This window comes from Terrapene carolina, unplaced genomic scaffold, assembly GCF_002925995.2.
Source record: "Terrapene carolina triunguis isolate 2854851 unplaced genomic scaffold, T_m_triunguis-2.0 Scaffold42, whole genome shotgun sequence".
Lineage (NCBI taxonomy): Eukaryota > Metazoa > Chordata > Testudines > Emydidae > Terrapene > Terrapene triunguis.
Window position 1 is genome coordinate 51972447 of NW_020664393.1, and position 13140 is coordinate 51985586.

Genomic DNA, 13140 nt, shown 5'->3' on the forward strand with positions numbered 1-13140 from the left:
CTGGCCCCCAAAACCTATTCTCCCGGCTTGTCCAGGCCCTGAGTTCCGACTGCCAGGGCTTTTTTCTGTTGGCCCTGCTGTTGCAGGCTCTGCCCCCTTCACTTCTGATTGGTCACTGCAACCAGCAGTGGGGAGATTCACTTCCCAGTCCAGCAGCAGCAGGGAGACTGTCAGAAAGGAACCACCTTCGGGATGATATGGTTGCTGTTACTGAAATATCCATTTTATGGAATGATGCTATCTGTACATAATATCAATACATATATAAAATGGAAAGGAAATTTATAAACATATTTACAATTGAGAGATTTTTTTCATTGTTATTCCAAGTTTACTTGTGCATATGAATAAAATTTCATTGTCGCTTTTTCTTTCTCTTCCACTATGTGCTTATATAATTTAGTTAGTTGTCCACATATTGACTAGACAATTGCAGGGACTACGGAAGTTGAAAGAACTTACACTTAGACCTATACTTTAACTTGTAAATACATACATACTATTTCCACAGCATACTTAGTCTTAAGTCTGTAATGGTGTACTTGGCACTTATACTTACCTCTTTTTTTATCAGTGCTTACATCACCATCCAGACCACTCCCACACTTGCAGGGCTTGAAATTTCAGTCTCTCTTCCTATTCCTTTTGGTCATCCATCCTATTCTCAGGATGCTGACTTACATGGCTGCTCCCCTCATTTCTTGCCTCTTCCTAGGGCCCACCATAGGAGGTAATGCTCTCCTGCCGCTTTTCTGAATCCCTCTATCCCTGGTTCTTGCCAGTCCTTTCCTCTTGGTCCAGAGTCTTCTCTGTTTGACTGCCCTGTGCTCCTTGCTTTAATTTCCCATCAGCCTACCACCCGCTTTCCAGGTGTGCCAGGTGACGTTAATGGCATTAACTAGAGTACAAAAGCTCTAGTTAACCTCTTCATGGCCTGTGTGTGGTTTACATACCCCATCATACTAGCTAGGATGATAAGTGACATACAAAAGGTTGGGGCCATTTCTATATACATTTGTGATTTTGAAGATTCTAAATAGTACATCTTTTCTTCAAAACCACTACTTCATTTTCAAAAACATTTAAGGGATTAAAAATAACTGCATGTCTTTATAAATCCAGACTCTGCAATACTGTATAATGAAAATGTCACTACAAAAGGGAACTTAGGATCTTGGCAACTGGAAGAATCTTTTTAATAAGGTGGGCAGAATCAACCTAATCCAATGACTACATTATAAAGACTCACAGGGTACGTCTACATGGAGATAAAAAACCCACAGCTGGCCCAGCTGACTTGGACTCGTGAGGCTCAAAAATTGTATAGACCTTCGAGCTCGGGCTGGAGCCAGAGGTCTGGGAATCTGTGAGGATGGAGAGGCCCAGACTTGGGCTCCAGTCTGAGCATCTACACAGCAATTTTTAACCCTACAACCTGAACTCCACAAGCCTGGGTCAGCTGACCCGGACCAGCCACAGCTGTGCCGCACGGCTTTTATCCCCATATAGATGTACCCATATATGCCCCAGGCCTCCATTTCCACTATCTTGTAGAGTCATTTGCACATGTGCAAACCGGGTTTAAAATGTTACTAATTTGGAATGGTATCAGTTCACATCCACTGTGCACAGCTGTAAACAACTGCACACAGGGCCCAGCAGTGAAGAATTTGCATGCCTTGATCTACACTCCAATTACAACCTCATCAGGAGACTGAGCAGGCACAACATTCTGTGCTGTAGGCAAACTTTCCTTTTAAAGCAAACATTTAGACAAAAAACATTGTCATTTTTGACATTGTTGAGGAGGCTTATTTCAATAATACTCCTGCAATTACACAGTGTCTGAAGATCTCAAAACACTGGACTAAGGTGGGTAACTCTCTTATCTCCATTTTACAAATGGCAAAATTAAGGCAGAGTTAATGATTTGTCCAATGTCAAAAAGCAAGTCAGTGAGAGAGCTAGGACCGGAACCCAGTTAACAGAGTCACAGAAACACTATTGTCCAATGGGTTCTTAGTGTCAGGACATGAAAATAGCTAACAGACATTTAAAGATAGAAAATCATTTTATTAAAATGCTACAAAAGTAAATCACTGCAATTCATTATAACAAAGTCACAGACATTTGTACCAGGGCAGAGCTAGGTAAATTGCATATGAAGGTCCTGATTATGTGAATTCATCTTGTGCAGCTTCTTTGAGAGAATGCAATAGATTTTTAATTAAATACAATCATCTTAAGTAGTTTGATAGCATCATTTCAGACTAAGATGAACATTAAGTATTGTCCATACTCCCCATTCACCCTCCCAAAATTAGAGCTAGAGAAGCACATTTGGACAGAGGAAACAGAACACATCCTACAGTGAGTGGTGTTGAAGTACAAGATTCCCAATGTCCATTCTGCTCAAGCTTGAGGACATTTCCACACATTAGACTTCAGAGAGTATTACTGTGCTGCTTGTGCCAAAAACTGGATGTACTGTCCTCGAGCAGGAAAGTGATCAGCTGGCCGGTTGTATGCTGTCCAGACTGGTTCTCCAACAAACAGCCTCATTGCCTTCACGTAGTTCTGCAGAAGGAAAAGGAAATTGCAGATAGCATAACAGCTCCTTTTGGAGGCATCTGAATTACAGAGTTAACAACTCCTGTTGCGGTTTATGATATTTTCCACTTCTGTAGCATCTTTCAAAGCATCTCAAGATGCTTTAGGAGCTTCACACTACCCTGGGAGTTCCATCACTATTTTGCTTCAGTGATCCTAGCAACCTGGCAATTGTAGTAGTAGCTGTACTTAGCACTGTTATACTGTTTTACAAACTTCAGAGGATCCTCAATACCCCTGTAAGGCAGATAAAGTATTAACCCATTTCACAGATGGAGAAAGTCCATGACCTTGAGCAAGTCTCTCAGGCTTTGCCTATACTGGGACACAGGCGTTGGTGTAGCTGCACCAGCACAGACCCCTAAATGTAGACATGCAATGCTGGGGTTTGCACCAAGTGAGCATATCCTTGTCCACAGTTGGGAGTCAGCACCAGTGCAGCTACACTGATTGCTGATTCAAGGCTATTCCCACAGACAGATAAGGCCATAGGGCTATATTAAACATATAACCCCTCTCAGCAGGTCAAAGAGCAAGTCAATGGCAGAGCCAAGAATTCATCTAGGATTTCTGACTGCCAGCTGTGGCTCTAGCCACTAGACTACACTCCCTCTCTACAGGCAAGTTAAGTACTCATGAAAGATGCCAAGACAAGTATGCTCAGTTTATCTACAGAAGAGGTACAGAGCAGAGGCAATTCAAGCTTCCCTATGTGGCTCTGCCTTCAGCCTGGCTGAATCAGTCTCCATGCCTCAGTCAACTGTGGTGGATAACTGTAGACTCCCTGGACTCAGGCCATACGCTGATTTCACACAAGTTACAGAACGTGTCTAAGATGGCAGTGACTTGAAGTCACTACTGATAAGCTGCATAGGAACTGGCAACTAAGAGGTGAAAGCTCAGATTCTATAAATCCTTTTGTATCCCTCACGTTCCGGGTTTAATGAACTACAGATCTGAAATAGCATATTTAGTCACCACTATGCAATATGCCTTTGTACACTTGTCTGTCAATGCATATATCTAGGAGTGTAATAGATAAAGCCATATACAAACATTTTCATCCAGTGTAAATCGGTGATATATGCCAGCAGGAAGAGTGATCATGTCTCCCTTTTCCATGAAAATCCGGATCCACTTGTCATCTTTGTCTCGAACATCAAAGTAGCCACTTCCTTCAAGTATGTAGCGAATTTCATCATCCAAATGCAAATGTTCTTCATAAAATATTTTTATCTAGGGTAGGAAGGAGAGGATATTACATTTCTTTTAAAGTTTGTTGAACAAAGAAATAAATCTGAATACAACGGCATATGGAGATTGTCTCCCAATGTTTGGGAGACACTTTACAAAGAGTCCAGAAAGATATAAAACTCTGACCAATGCACTACTAGACTATGTTAACGGCACATGAAGTCAGATCCATGCTTGGTAGGATAATATTCATCTATAGTTGTACAATTATCTGGGATGCACAAATATGATAGAGCTGAAGTCCCCTGTCACTTTACACTGGAATAAGTCAAATACAACATCACTGCCTACTGTAGCTAATCATCTACATGAGAACAATACAAGTAATTGTTGCCAACTAGGTTGACCGCTGCATAGTGATTCATACTGTCAACAAGAGACAGACCCTGGGTCAGAGTTCCAAATTCAAGGCCTCGCTCCCTAACCAGGAGAGACAATGTTCTCTCAGATCTTTGGGAGGTGAAGGATACTTTGTCCTTGGGACAATTTAGGAACAATAATGCCAGGTTCTGAAGGAGTCCCATGAGGACTTGTCAGGAGAGGCAGGGGGAACTACTGCAATGCCATGGGTAGGGAAGGAAGTGATGAAGCCTTGAGGAACAACTCAATTTAAGATGGATATGGAGAAACCTCACCATCAGCACCGAACTCCTGAGTTACCATACCATTCACATTCAGTTGGAATGGCACATCTTTACGTTTAACTGGTGAGGAAGGAGTTTCATTATAAAATGCATAACTGAGAACTTGACATTGTTCCTACTGATCTGTTCTGAAGCAACCAGGACATTAGTTCCCCAAATTAAAACATTTCTCAGCTGGGGAACTGCACAAATCCCTCATACCCCTCAAGTGTTTAGCACATTTCAGACTTTAAAAAAATTAACTGGAGACAAAAGAACTAATTACCAACTAATACATTTCGCAGGCTGATAATCCCCAAAGTGCATGTAGCTGTAGGCGTGTTTCAACTTTGAAAACTGCCAAGTGAGCATGCTCACAAGTTATTTCAAATGTATGGGAGGTCACAAATTTCCATCAAAATGAATTTGGCAGAAGTTCCAATTCCCTCCAATGGTGAGTATGTTAAAATATTCTTAGCACTAAAATCAATCACCTTGACAACCAGGCCAAGAGAGAGAAGAGTGGCCTCCTTTTTCTGAGAACACTGAGAAATTATTTATGACAGTACTGAGGGATTTGTTATTGTTGATTAAAATTACCACCATGTGCTAGGGCAGCAGTGACCAAGCTCAGGGCTTGCTGCTCTGAAGTTCAGAAAGGGGAAAGATTTTGCCAAAGCCCCAAGCTGGCAATGGCCTGACCTTAGTTTGGATGATAATCTAATAGTGTTTGCAGGGCTCCATTTGCAAATGTGCAGTTTCAACATGACAAATGAGAGCCACAAATGGGAACCATTCTAAAAGGCATCATATGTAAGCTACTAAAGGGAAAGCGATTACAGAAAACACAAAACCCTCTCTCGTTTTAAAAATGGAATCCAAGCAGCCATTTGAAAATCTAAAAACTAAATAATGTGATTTTTAAAAATGGGGAAAAATCCATCGTTCAAAGAGCAGGTTCTGAACGTGCACTTCAAAAGCTGGTGCATACTCTAGTGGCAGACTTCAGAACTTACTCCCTTCCCAGATCCAAACCAGGGCTGCTTTACCTTGTCTTGATAATTTGGCAGCTTATCTTTATGTATCGTTATTATATCCATCCAAGAATAGTTTTTCTCTTTCCGAATCCTTGCTAGGTCTGGGTCAGTCTCATAGTTGTCAGCATCCAACTGTGTGATTTTTTGGAGGGAGGGAAGGAGGAATTAAAAACAAACAAACATCAGAGACAGCCAGGATACCCAAACAACTACTTCCAAAACCAAAAAGCGCAGCCAGTTAGTGTATAAATAACATTTCAAGTTACATACTAGTTACTAACAAGTCCAGCAAGGTTATTTATTTGTTATTCTGTAGTCTAAAGGGAAAAAAAGGGATTATAGAAAAGCTAGCCTTTCAGAGTCAGTGTGGGTGTCTCAGTGGGACGTACTGGGAAAGCAAGCTCAATCTGCCATCAGACACTGCTCCCACAGTCTGCTTCTCGTTCCAGAGCCAGAATCCCAGAGTTAGAGTGAATCATGTCTTGTCCTCCCTCACAAAGAAAACAACTGGGAGTCCCTCGTGACTAATCAGCAGGATTGCCATTGTCCCTGCACAGTTGCTGAAGTTTGGAGTTACCAGGAGGAACATTCTCGTTGTTCGTAGTCACTTCACTACCGCTTTCCCACCAGGCAGCCTGCCAATCCTGGCAAGGCACGCTTCCAAAACAAATTAGCCTTGGTAGGAGAAGCAGCAGCAGCAGCATGACAGCAAAATAAATAAATAAATAACATTCAGTTGAAAGTTGGCAACAACAATGGGGGGAGGGAGGGTGTCTTCATTGATTATTTTAAAAACTTCATTAAACTGCTCTGGTTACAGACTTTCTTTGCTCAGTATCCACCTTCCCGGATGTGAGAACATGTTAATAACCCAAATGAAAGAGGCTGTCTGAGGTTAGGGTGACCAGATGTCCCGATTTTATAGGGACAGTCCCGATTTTGGGGTCTTTTTCTTATATAGGCTCCTATTACCCCCACCCTGTCCCGATTTTTCACACTTGCTGTCTGGTCACCCTATCTGAGGTTCCACATTCTCAGCTCTAATGTTTTGTTTTGGGTTTTTTGGTAGGAATTAACAATAGGCTCAGTGACTTGTTACTGATAAGCCTACACTTTATGCAATAAATACCATGCTATAAAAACCTTTATAAGTCTCACCACAGATACATATCATACCCTAAAAGAGTTTCTCATATCAGGCTTAGAAGAGTCTCTTATAAAGGCTACTTGCTCTAGTGAACCCAGCATGTGACTGGGAGACAGGAATTATTGAATTCTATCTTGTGTATCCATAAGGGATACATTTTACAGTACAAGACTGTCTGGCCTGTAGCCTAGGTGCCAGAATTGCTCAATTATGCAGTTCTTCTGTCTGACCCACCCATTATAGAGCACCACCAATGTACATGTGCTTCACTTTAGGAACCCTGTGAATTAGCCTGTGGGAAGGAGAGATCGTGGTTAGCTGCCCAAATACCTAAAGGTAGAACTTTCATAATATATTTGTTTATTTGTCTTTACTAACCTCGCCCATCATCACTAATCTAAAAATCACTTTTCCACAGCAGGGCTGTAATATGCTTTGCACTTACATAAAATCTGTTACCTGCTCCCCACTGTTTCACTGTCTGACAATCTAAAAAACAGACTAAGCACATTTATGCCAATATAACTTCACCCACATTGGGGAGGAGGGTTGCTGTTTTAGCTATACAGTAGAACCTCAGAGTTACGAACACAGAGTTACAGTTTTACGAACTGACCGGTCAACCACACACCTCATTTGGAACCAAAAAAAAGAAATCAGGAAAAAAAAAAAAAAAAAAAAAAAAAAAGTACACAGTGCAGTACTGTGTTTAATGTAAACTACTAAAAAATAAAGGAAAAGTAAAAATAATAATAAAAAAAAGACGTGACAAGGTAAGGAAACTGTTCCTGTGCTTGTTTCTTTTAAATTAAGATGGGTAAAAGCAGCATTTTTCTTCTGCACAGTAAAGTTTCAAAGTTGTATTGAGTCAATGTTCAGTTGTAAACTTTTGAAAGAACAGCCATAATGTTTTGTTCAGAGTTACGAACCTCCATGCCCAAGGTGTTTGTAACTCTGAGGTTCTAATGTACTGGGCTAGGTAAAGCAGAACAATTCTTGAGTTTAGACAAGGCCTCAGTCTTAATCTAAATTAATTTTGAAAAGTGGGCACTTAATAGGCTAAGCCATTTATGCACTTTTTGTCTCGTGTATGTTCAACCTCAAACTAGGATCGAAAGCATACAATACCACCTTTACATTTAAGCAGGCTCGCATGCTTCCAATTCCAGCAGGGATCTTAGGTTTTCACTTCTATTAAAAAAAACAAATCATGATTTTTAAACTACAAGGGCAGGACACCTGACACTCCTTGGGCCCTACCTGCACTGAGATTCGATCCCTTATTAGCACCTCTCTCTCAAGAACCATGTCTGGGCCCATACAGGCCTTTTAGACTACCTGATACATTTGGATTTCCTTTGGCACAACACTGGACCATGAAGATGGGTTTCCATTATCTCCAATATTAACAGGCAAAGCCAGGCCATGTGGATGTGCAAGTCCGTGTTATGGAAGTGAATGGTATTTCAGGAACAAGCAGGAGGAGCATCAGACAAACAGCTGTGGTTGCTAGCGCTGCGGCACAGACTCAGTAAAGGCAGGGGCTAAAGTGCAGAGTTAATTTAAAAGACAAATGGTAAGTGACTCGGGCAGAGGAGAGGGCCCATCAACCGCCCACCCTGGGCTGGGGATCTGGTAACAGCAAAGCAATACCCCGCTTCCCCGATCAAAGGCCAGCGGGGGTCCTCAACCCCCCACTCCACCCTGGCCGCTGCAGCACGGGTTGGGAGCAGGGATCGGGGTGTTCTGAGCCACGCTGGCGCTCGCACGCTGTAGACAAGTCTATGGGCGGAGGCAAAGACCAGAGATGTCTGGGCCCCGGAGCCCGCACTGCGCAAGCAGCTGGAGCGAGATCCTGCGGCGGCCGGGCGGCTGGAGGCTGCGGGCCAGGAGCTCCCGTCCCGGGGACCCTGGCTGAGTGGCCGGACTACAGGCGCCGCTTAGGGTTAGGCCAGGCTCGCTGCCTACTTTCCAGTGGAAGACTCCGAGCCGGCGCAGCTGCTCCAGGCTGACGGGCCGGTGCGGCTCCTGCCGGTGCGGGGCCCTCTGGTCCTCTCCGGACTCGTCCATGTACCACGCTTCCACCATCCTGACCCGCGGCTGCTGGGCGAGCGCTGCTCCGCAGCGCGCCGGCCCGGCTCTCAGCCAGCCAATCGGGCCCTCCCGCCGGCCCAGGGCCGCGGCACGCTCCCCCCGCGCAGCCGGGCTGGCTGCAGCCCGCCCGCGGGCACCGGCGGAGCGCGTGATCCGCAGAGCGCCTGCTGCCAAAGCGCCCGGGTAGCAAAGGGGCCGCGGCTTCCATCCCCCACCCGGGTCGGGGCTCGCGCTCCACAAGCTCTGTGTGACTGTGCAGAAACAGGCTGCATCCTTCATAGGAATAAGGCTTAGCCTCCTAGGTAGAAACGTGTTGCCTTGGAAGAGGAAATCCAGCAGCTGCATTGAAACACTTGGCAGTAACATTGCAATATTCCAGTAACCCCAGAGTTAGTTTACCCATGCCGAGGGTGACCAGCTGGCTGGTATTTGACCAGCCTGGCTGTTGTTTTTTTTTTATAGATTTGCCAATTGCCAGAAAAATCAAGTAATCTGCTGGGCTTTTTTTACCTGAGCCTAAAGATTTGCATTATTGTCACAATACTAATGTTAAAAGTTTCTGTGTCCAGCTAAAGATGCTGCAGTGGTCCCATTTCTGAAGTTTAAGTAAGAAAATGGTGTTATAAATCTTATCTATGAACTATGTGTTATAACTAGATCAGTGCTCCCAAACTAGTGGTGGACAACCTGCAGCCTGTCAGGGTAATCTGTTGGCGGGCTGCAAGACAGTGTTTACATTGACTGCCCACAGGCATGGCTGCCCACAGTTCCCAGTGGCTGCGGTTTGCCGTTCCCAGCCAATGGGAGCTGCAGGTAGTGGCACGGGCTGCAGGGACGTGCTGGCCGACGCTTCCCGCAGCTCCCATTGGCTGGGAAAGGCGAACTGCGGCCACTGGGAGCTGCGGGTGGCCATGCAAATATAAACAAACTGTCTGGTGGCCCGCCAGAGGATTACCCTGACAGGCCGTGTGTGGCCTGCGGCCCGCAGGTTGCCCACCACTGTCCCAGACTGTGGGTTGTGCCCCCCCCAGGGGTGCAGAGGAACGTTCGGGGGCACAGCAGGGCCCCGGGTGAGCCCCCACAGGGGGTGGGGAGGGAATGTCACCCAGCCCCACTCTACCCCAAGCCATGGCCCTGGCTCCCAGCCAGGAGCCTCCAGCCCCAGTTGGCCCCAGCCTTGGCCCCCTTACCCCTGTCCACCCTAGCTCCTGGGGGTGGGTTGTGAACAGGGTAAGGGGGGGCACGACCATGAAAAGTTTGGGGACCACTGCTCTAGATACTATAAGTGGCTGTTGGGAGGTTGAGGAGTTCCCTTGGGGTTTGGATTGCGGAGAGCTTGTCTTGTGGGGGATGGGAGTGTGGGGGGGCTTTTTTTGCATTGCAAAGGTGGTAGCCATGCCCATGCTGCAAGATAACACCATTTAATGCTCTGTTTTGGAGGCTGAACTAGGCTTAGGCTTGGAACAATTAGATTTTTATGGCTAAACATCAGTTTCTTTGTACACACACAGGGGAAAAAACATTTTAGAAGGTAATTATCAAAATTTACAGATAGGCAGAGTAAGGAAAATGCTGCTTCAGAATTTAGAGTTTGATGTAAGGATTTTTACCCAGTGTGTTTTGATATATAATGGTGACGATTTGTGTTTTAACGGTTATAAAGCTTTAACTTTTTGAATCTCGGCATTGACTGTCATTCCCTCCACCCATAATTTCTCACAACTGTGAAAATTTAAATCAATAAAAATCTTTTAAAAAATTCTTAAAAAGACACATGATATCTGTCAGAATTATAAAAAATAAAAATAAAATTCTGCTAAGCATCATTATGCTGCAGCATAGCTGTCTGGCATGGGAAGGAATATCAGCGTTCTAACATGTAGTTTTCTTGCTAGCATGGACAGGACATACTGTTCTATAATAATGTTAAGGGACTGTGTTACAGGCTAGGTCAAGATCTGGCAACTTAAAAAGGGTTAGAATGCAGATTCCTTTAACTGTGGTACAGAACAGTTAACCTTGGAGAGAGGACAGGACTGAATGTTATACAAATATAACCATGTTTAAACACAAATGTGAAACATGCTTGTGGCCCAGCTACATTAAATAACAATTTCTTTTTTGCTTCTGCGGGCAGAAAAGAAAAATATGCTGTGGAGCCCTAATTTAACCCTGAACTATAGCTGTCTAAATAGTAATGACATAGTTTGTTACCTGCGCTGTCACACAAAACATTATAAACATGGATGGGCCACATCCTTATTTCACAAGTTTGCTGAAACCTGGTAATTTAAGGGCTTGGACGGCTGGTCTCCTGGTACCTGTGTACAAGTTTAGCTATGTCTGTTTTTATGTCTCCTTATACTTTGTAGGGGTGCTCACCCACTACAACTTTCACATTTTATAAGTGTCCTTTGACCCAAATAACATTCAAAGTCAGATTTTAAAACTTTTAATAATTCCATTTAACTGTCTAAAGTATGTATTTTTGTACCTTCAAAATAACATTACTTTGGTATTATTTCAAAAGTATTATTATTATTATATTGTACAGAGTGCTAGCAGTGTTCCGTGTTCTGCAAAACGTGGAAGAAAACAAAAACCCTGACACAAAGAAATGTACTGAATTGTGTGTGCAGAGACTCATTTTTCAGTGTTCTTACAGCCCCTAGCACAGTGGTTCCTGGCCCAGGACTGGGGCTCTTAGGTTCTACCACAATACAGATAAATAAATAATATAATAATGTAACCAGTTAAATATAAATATATGGACCAGATAAGATACATAAGTACCAGGATGACCCATCCTGTTGGTTTCCATTTCTTCTGTTTTTTAATATATTTTACACACACAAAAAATGACATTAAAGGAACATTACGCATGCAAACTCAAGCACTCAAAGTTAGGAAATACCACTATTAAGATTGCTCATGCATTAAATTGATTTATTTTCATAACACTTCTGTGAGGTGAGAGGATGGCATCATCCACATTTTACAGACGGAGAACTGAGGCAAGAGATTAAGGGCAAAAGTGTCCACCAGCTTTTAGCATCAAATTTGAAGCACGTATGATCTGATTTTTCAGAGAACTTAGGGCATGTCCACTACAAAATTAAGTCAACCTAATTTATGTTAGTGTACAACTGCCACAGTAACTAAATCGTTTGTACGTGTCTAAACTTTGCACCTTGTGTTGACGGTGTGTGTCCTCACGCTTGCACGATTGAACTGTCAGTGTAAGGCATTGTGGAACGGCTTCTGAAAGCCAGCAACAGTCGATGTAAGCAACAGTGTCTGCGCTGACGCTGCGTTGATCTAACTACATTGACACTGACTCTACGCCTCTCGTGGAGGTGGAGTTATTAAGTTGGTGGAGTGGACGAGTCACGTCAGCAGGAACGAAAATTTTAGTGTAGACACTTACATAGTTAGGGTGACATAAGCTGCCTTGCATCGACCTAACTCTGCAGTGTAGACCAGGGCTTAGTGTGATACTGAGGCCCATTGATGTTCACTACTGTGTCAGCAACTCTTGTCGGGCCTCACATACTCAGTACATGTCATAATGTGTATCTAAAAGTTGTCATGTAAGATATCATATACAAACTGGTAACACACTTGTCCTGAAAATCATTGTGTGGTGTATGTACAATGTTATAAATATGTGCTAGAATTATGTCCTTAAACTGTGTTGGGCAAGCAATGCATAAGCCCAGTCTGCCATAGACAAAGGAATCTGTATTTGCCTGGTCATCAGGCAGAGACGATGAAGGTACACTTACATGCATGGTAAACAAAGCCATCAGGGGAGCAAGTGGGGAAAGATGCACCAGGATCAATGAACTTTAGAAAGATATAAGGAGAGAGAAAAAGCCATTTTGGTATCCTTCACCTGAAGAGATAAAGGAACTGAGCACTTGGAGCTCTGTGAAGGCTCTGGCTCGAGAGTCTGGTCAACGCTGCTGGAAAAGAGACTTGATTAGAAACACTTTGAACAAGAGAGTCTAGTTGGTTAAATCAGATCTTAGTCTTAGAAGCATATCGTTACTTTTGTTTGCTTGTAACTCTGTCTATCTGGGGCGGGGTGTTGGGGTCACCTTGCAAGGAATAACCGAGGCTGGTGGAAGCCAGGGTGAGGTTATTGTGCTATGAGCATGCTGCTGGTGTCAGGGCTTTCAGCCAGGGCTGCACAGTACAGATAAGCCCAGAGCTACAGGACAGTGTAGTGACACAACCTCTTACTGATCTGAGTTGAACCCCAAAGTGTTACACTTAGCATTACATAGAACTTTGTGTCCAAAGCACGGCTGACTTCTGTTTTAGGTTCAGATCAAGCCCCAGGGTCTTAAGTTGGACACCCAGAAAATGAGGA

At 43.7% G+C, this 13140-nt stretch overlaps 1 protein-coding gene across 1 annotated transcript; it reads right to left on the bottom strand.

The window, feature by feature from the left end:
• Positions 1–2052: 2052 nt before the first annotated feature.
• Positions 2053–8870, bottom strand: ADI1 (acireductone dioxygenase 1). Its single transcript, XM_024215799.3, has 4 exons — positions 8640–8870; positions 5537–5656; positions 3667–3846; positions 2053–2577 (listed from the first exon to the last, which is right to left on the bottom strand). Exons 1-4 carry the CDS (start codon positions 8757–8759, stop codon positions 2455–2457), a joined length of 543 nt encoding a protein of 180 aa, XP_024071567.1. The 5' UTR covers positions 8760–8870; the 3' UTR covers positions 2053–2454.
• Positions 8871–13140: the final 4270 nt, after the last annotated feature.

Coding starts and splice junctions, on each gene's coding strand:
- ADI1 (XM_024215799.3), bottom strand. CDS start 8,759: ATGGTGGAAGCGTGGTACATGGACGAGTCCGGAGAGGACCAGAGGGCC. Junction 5,657..8,639: donor TCGGAGTCTTCCACTGGAAA/GTAGGCAGCGAG, acceptor AAAATCACACAG/TTGGATGCTGACAACTATGA. Junction 2,578..3,666: donor GATTTACACTGGATGAAAAT/GTTTGTATATGG, acceptor TTCCTTCTGCAG/AACTACGTGAAGGCAATGAG.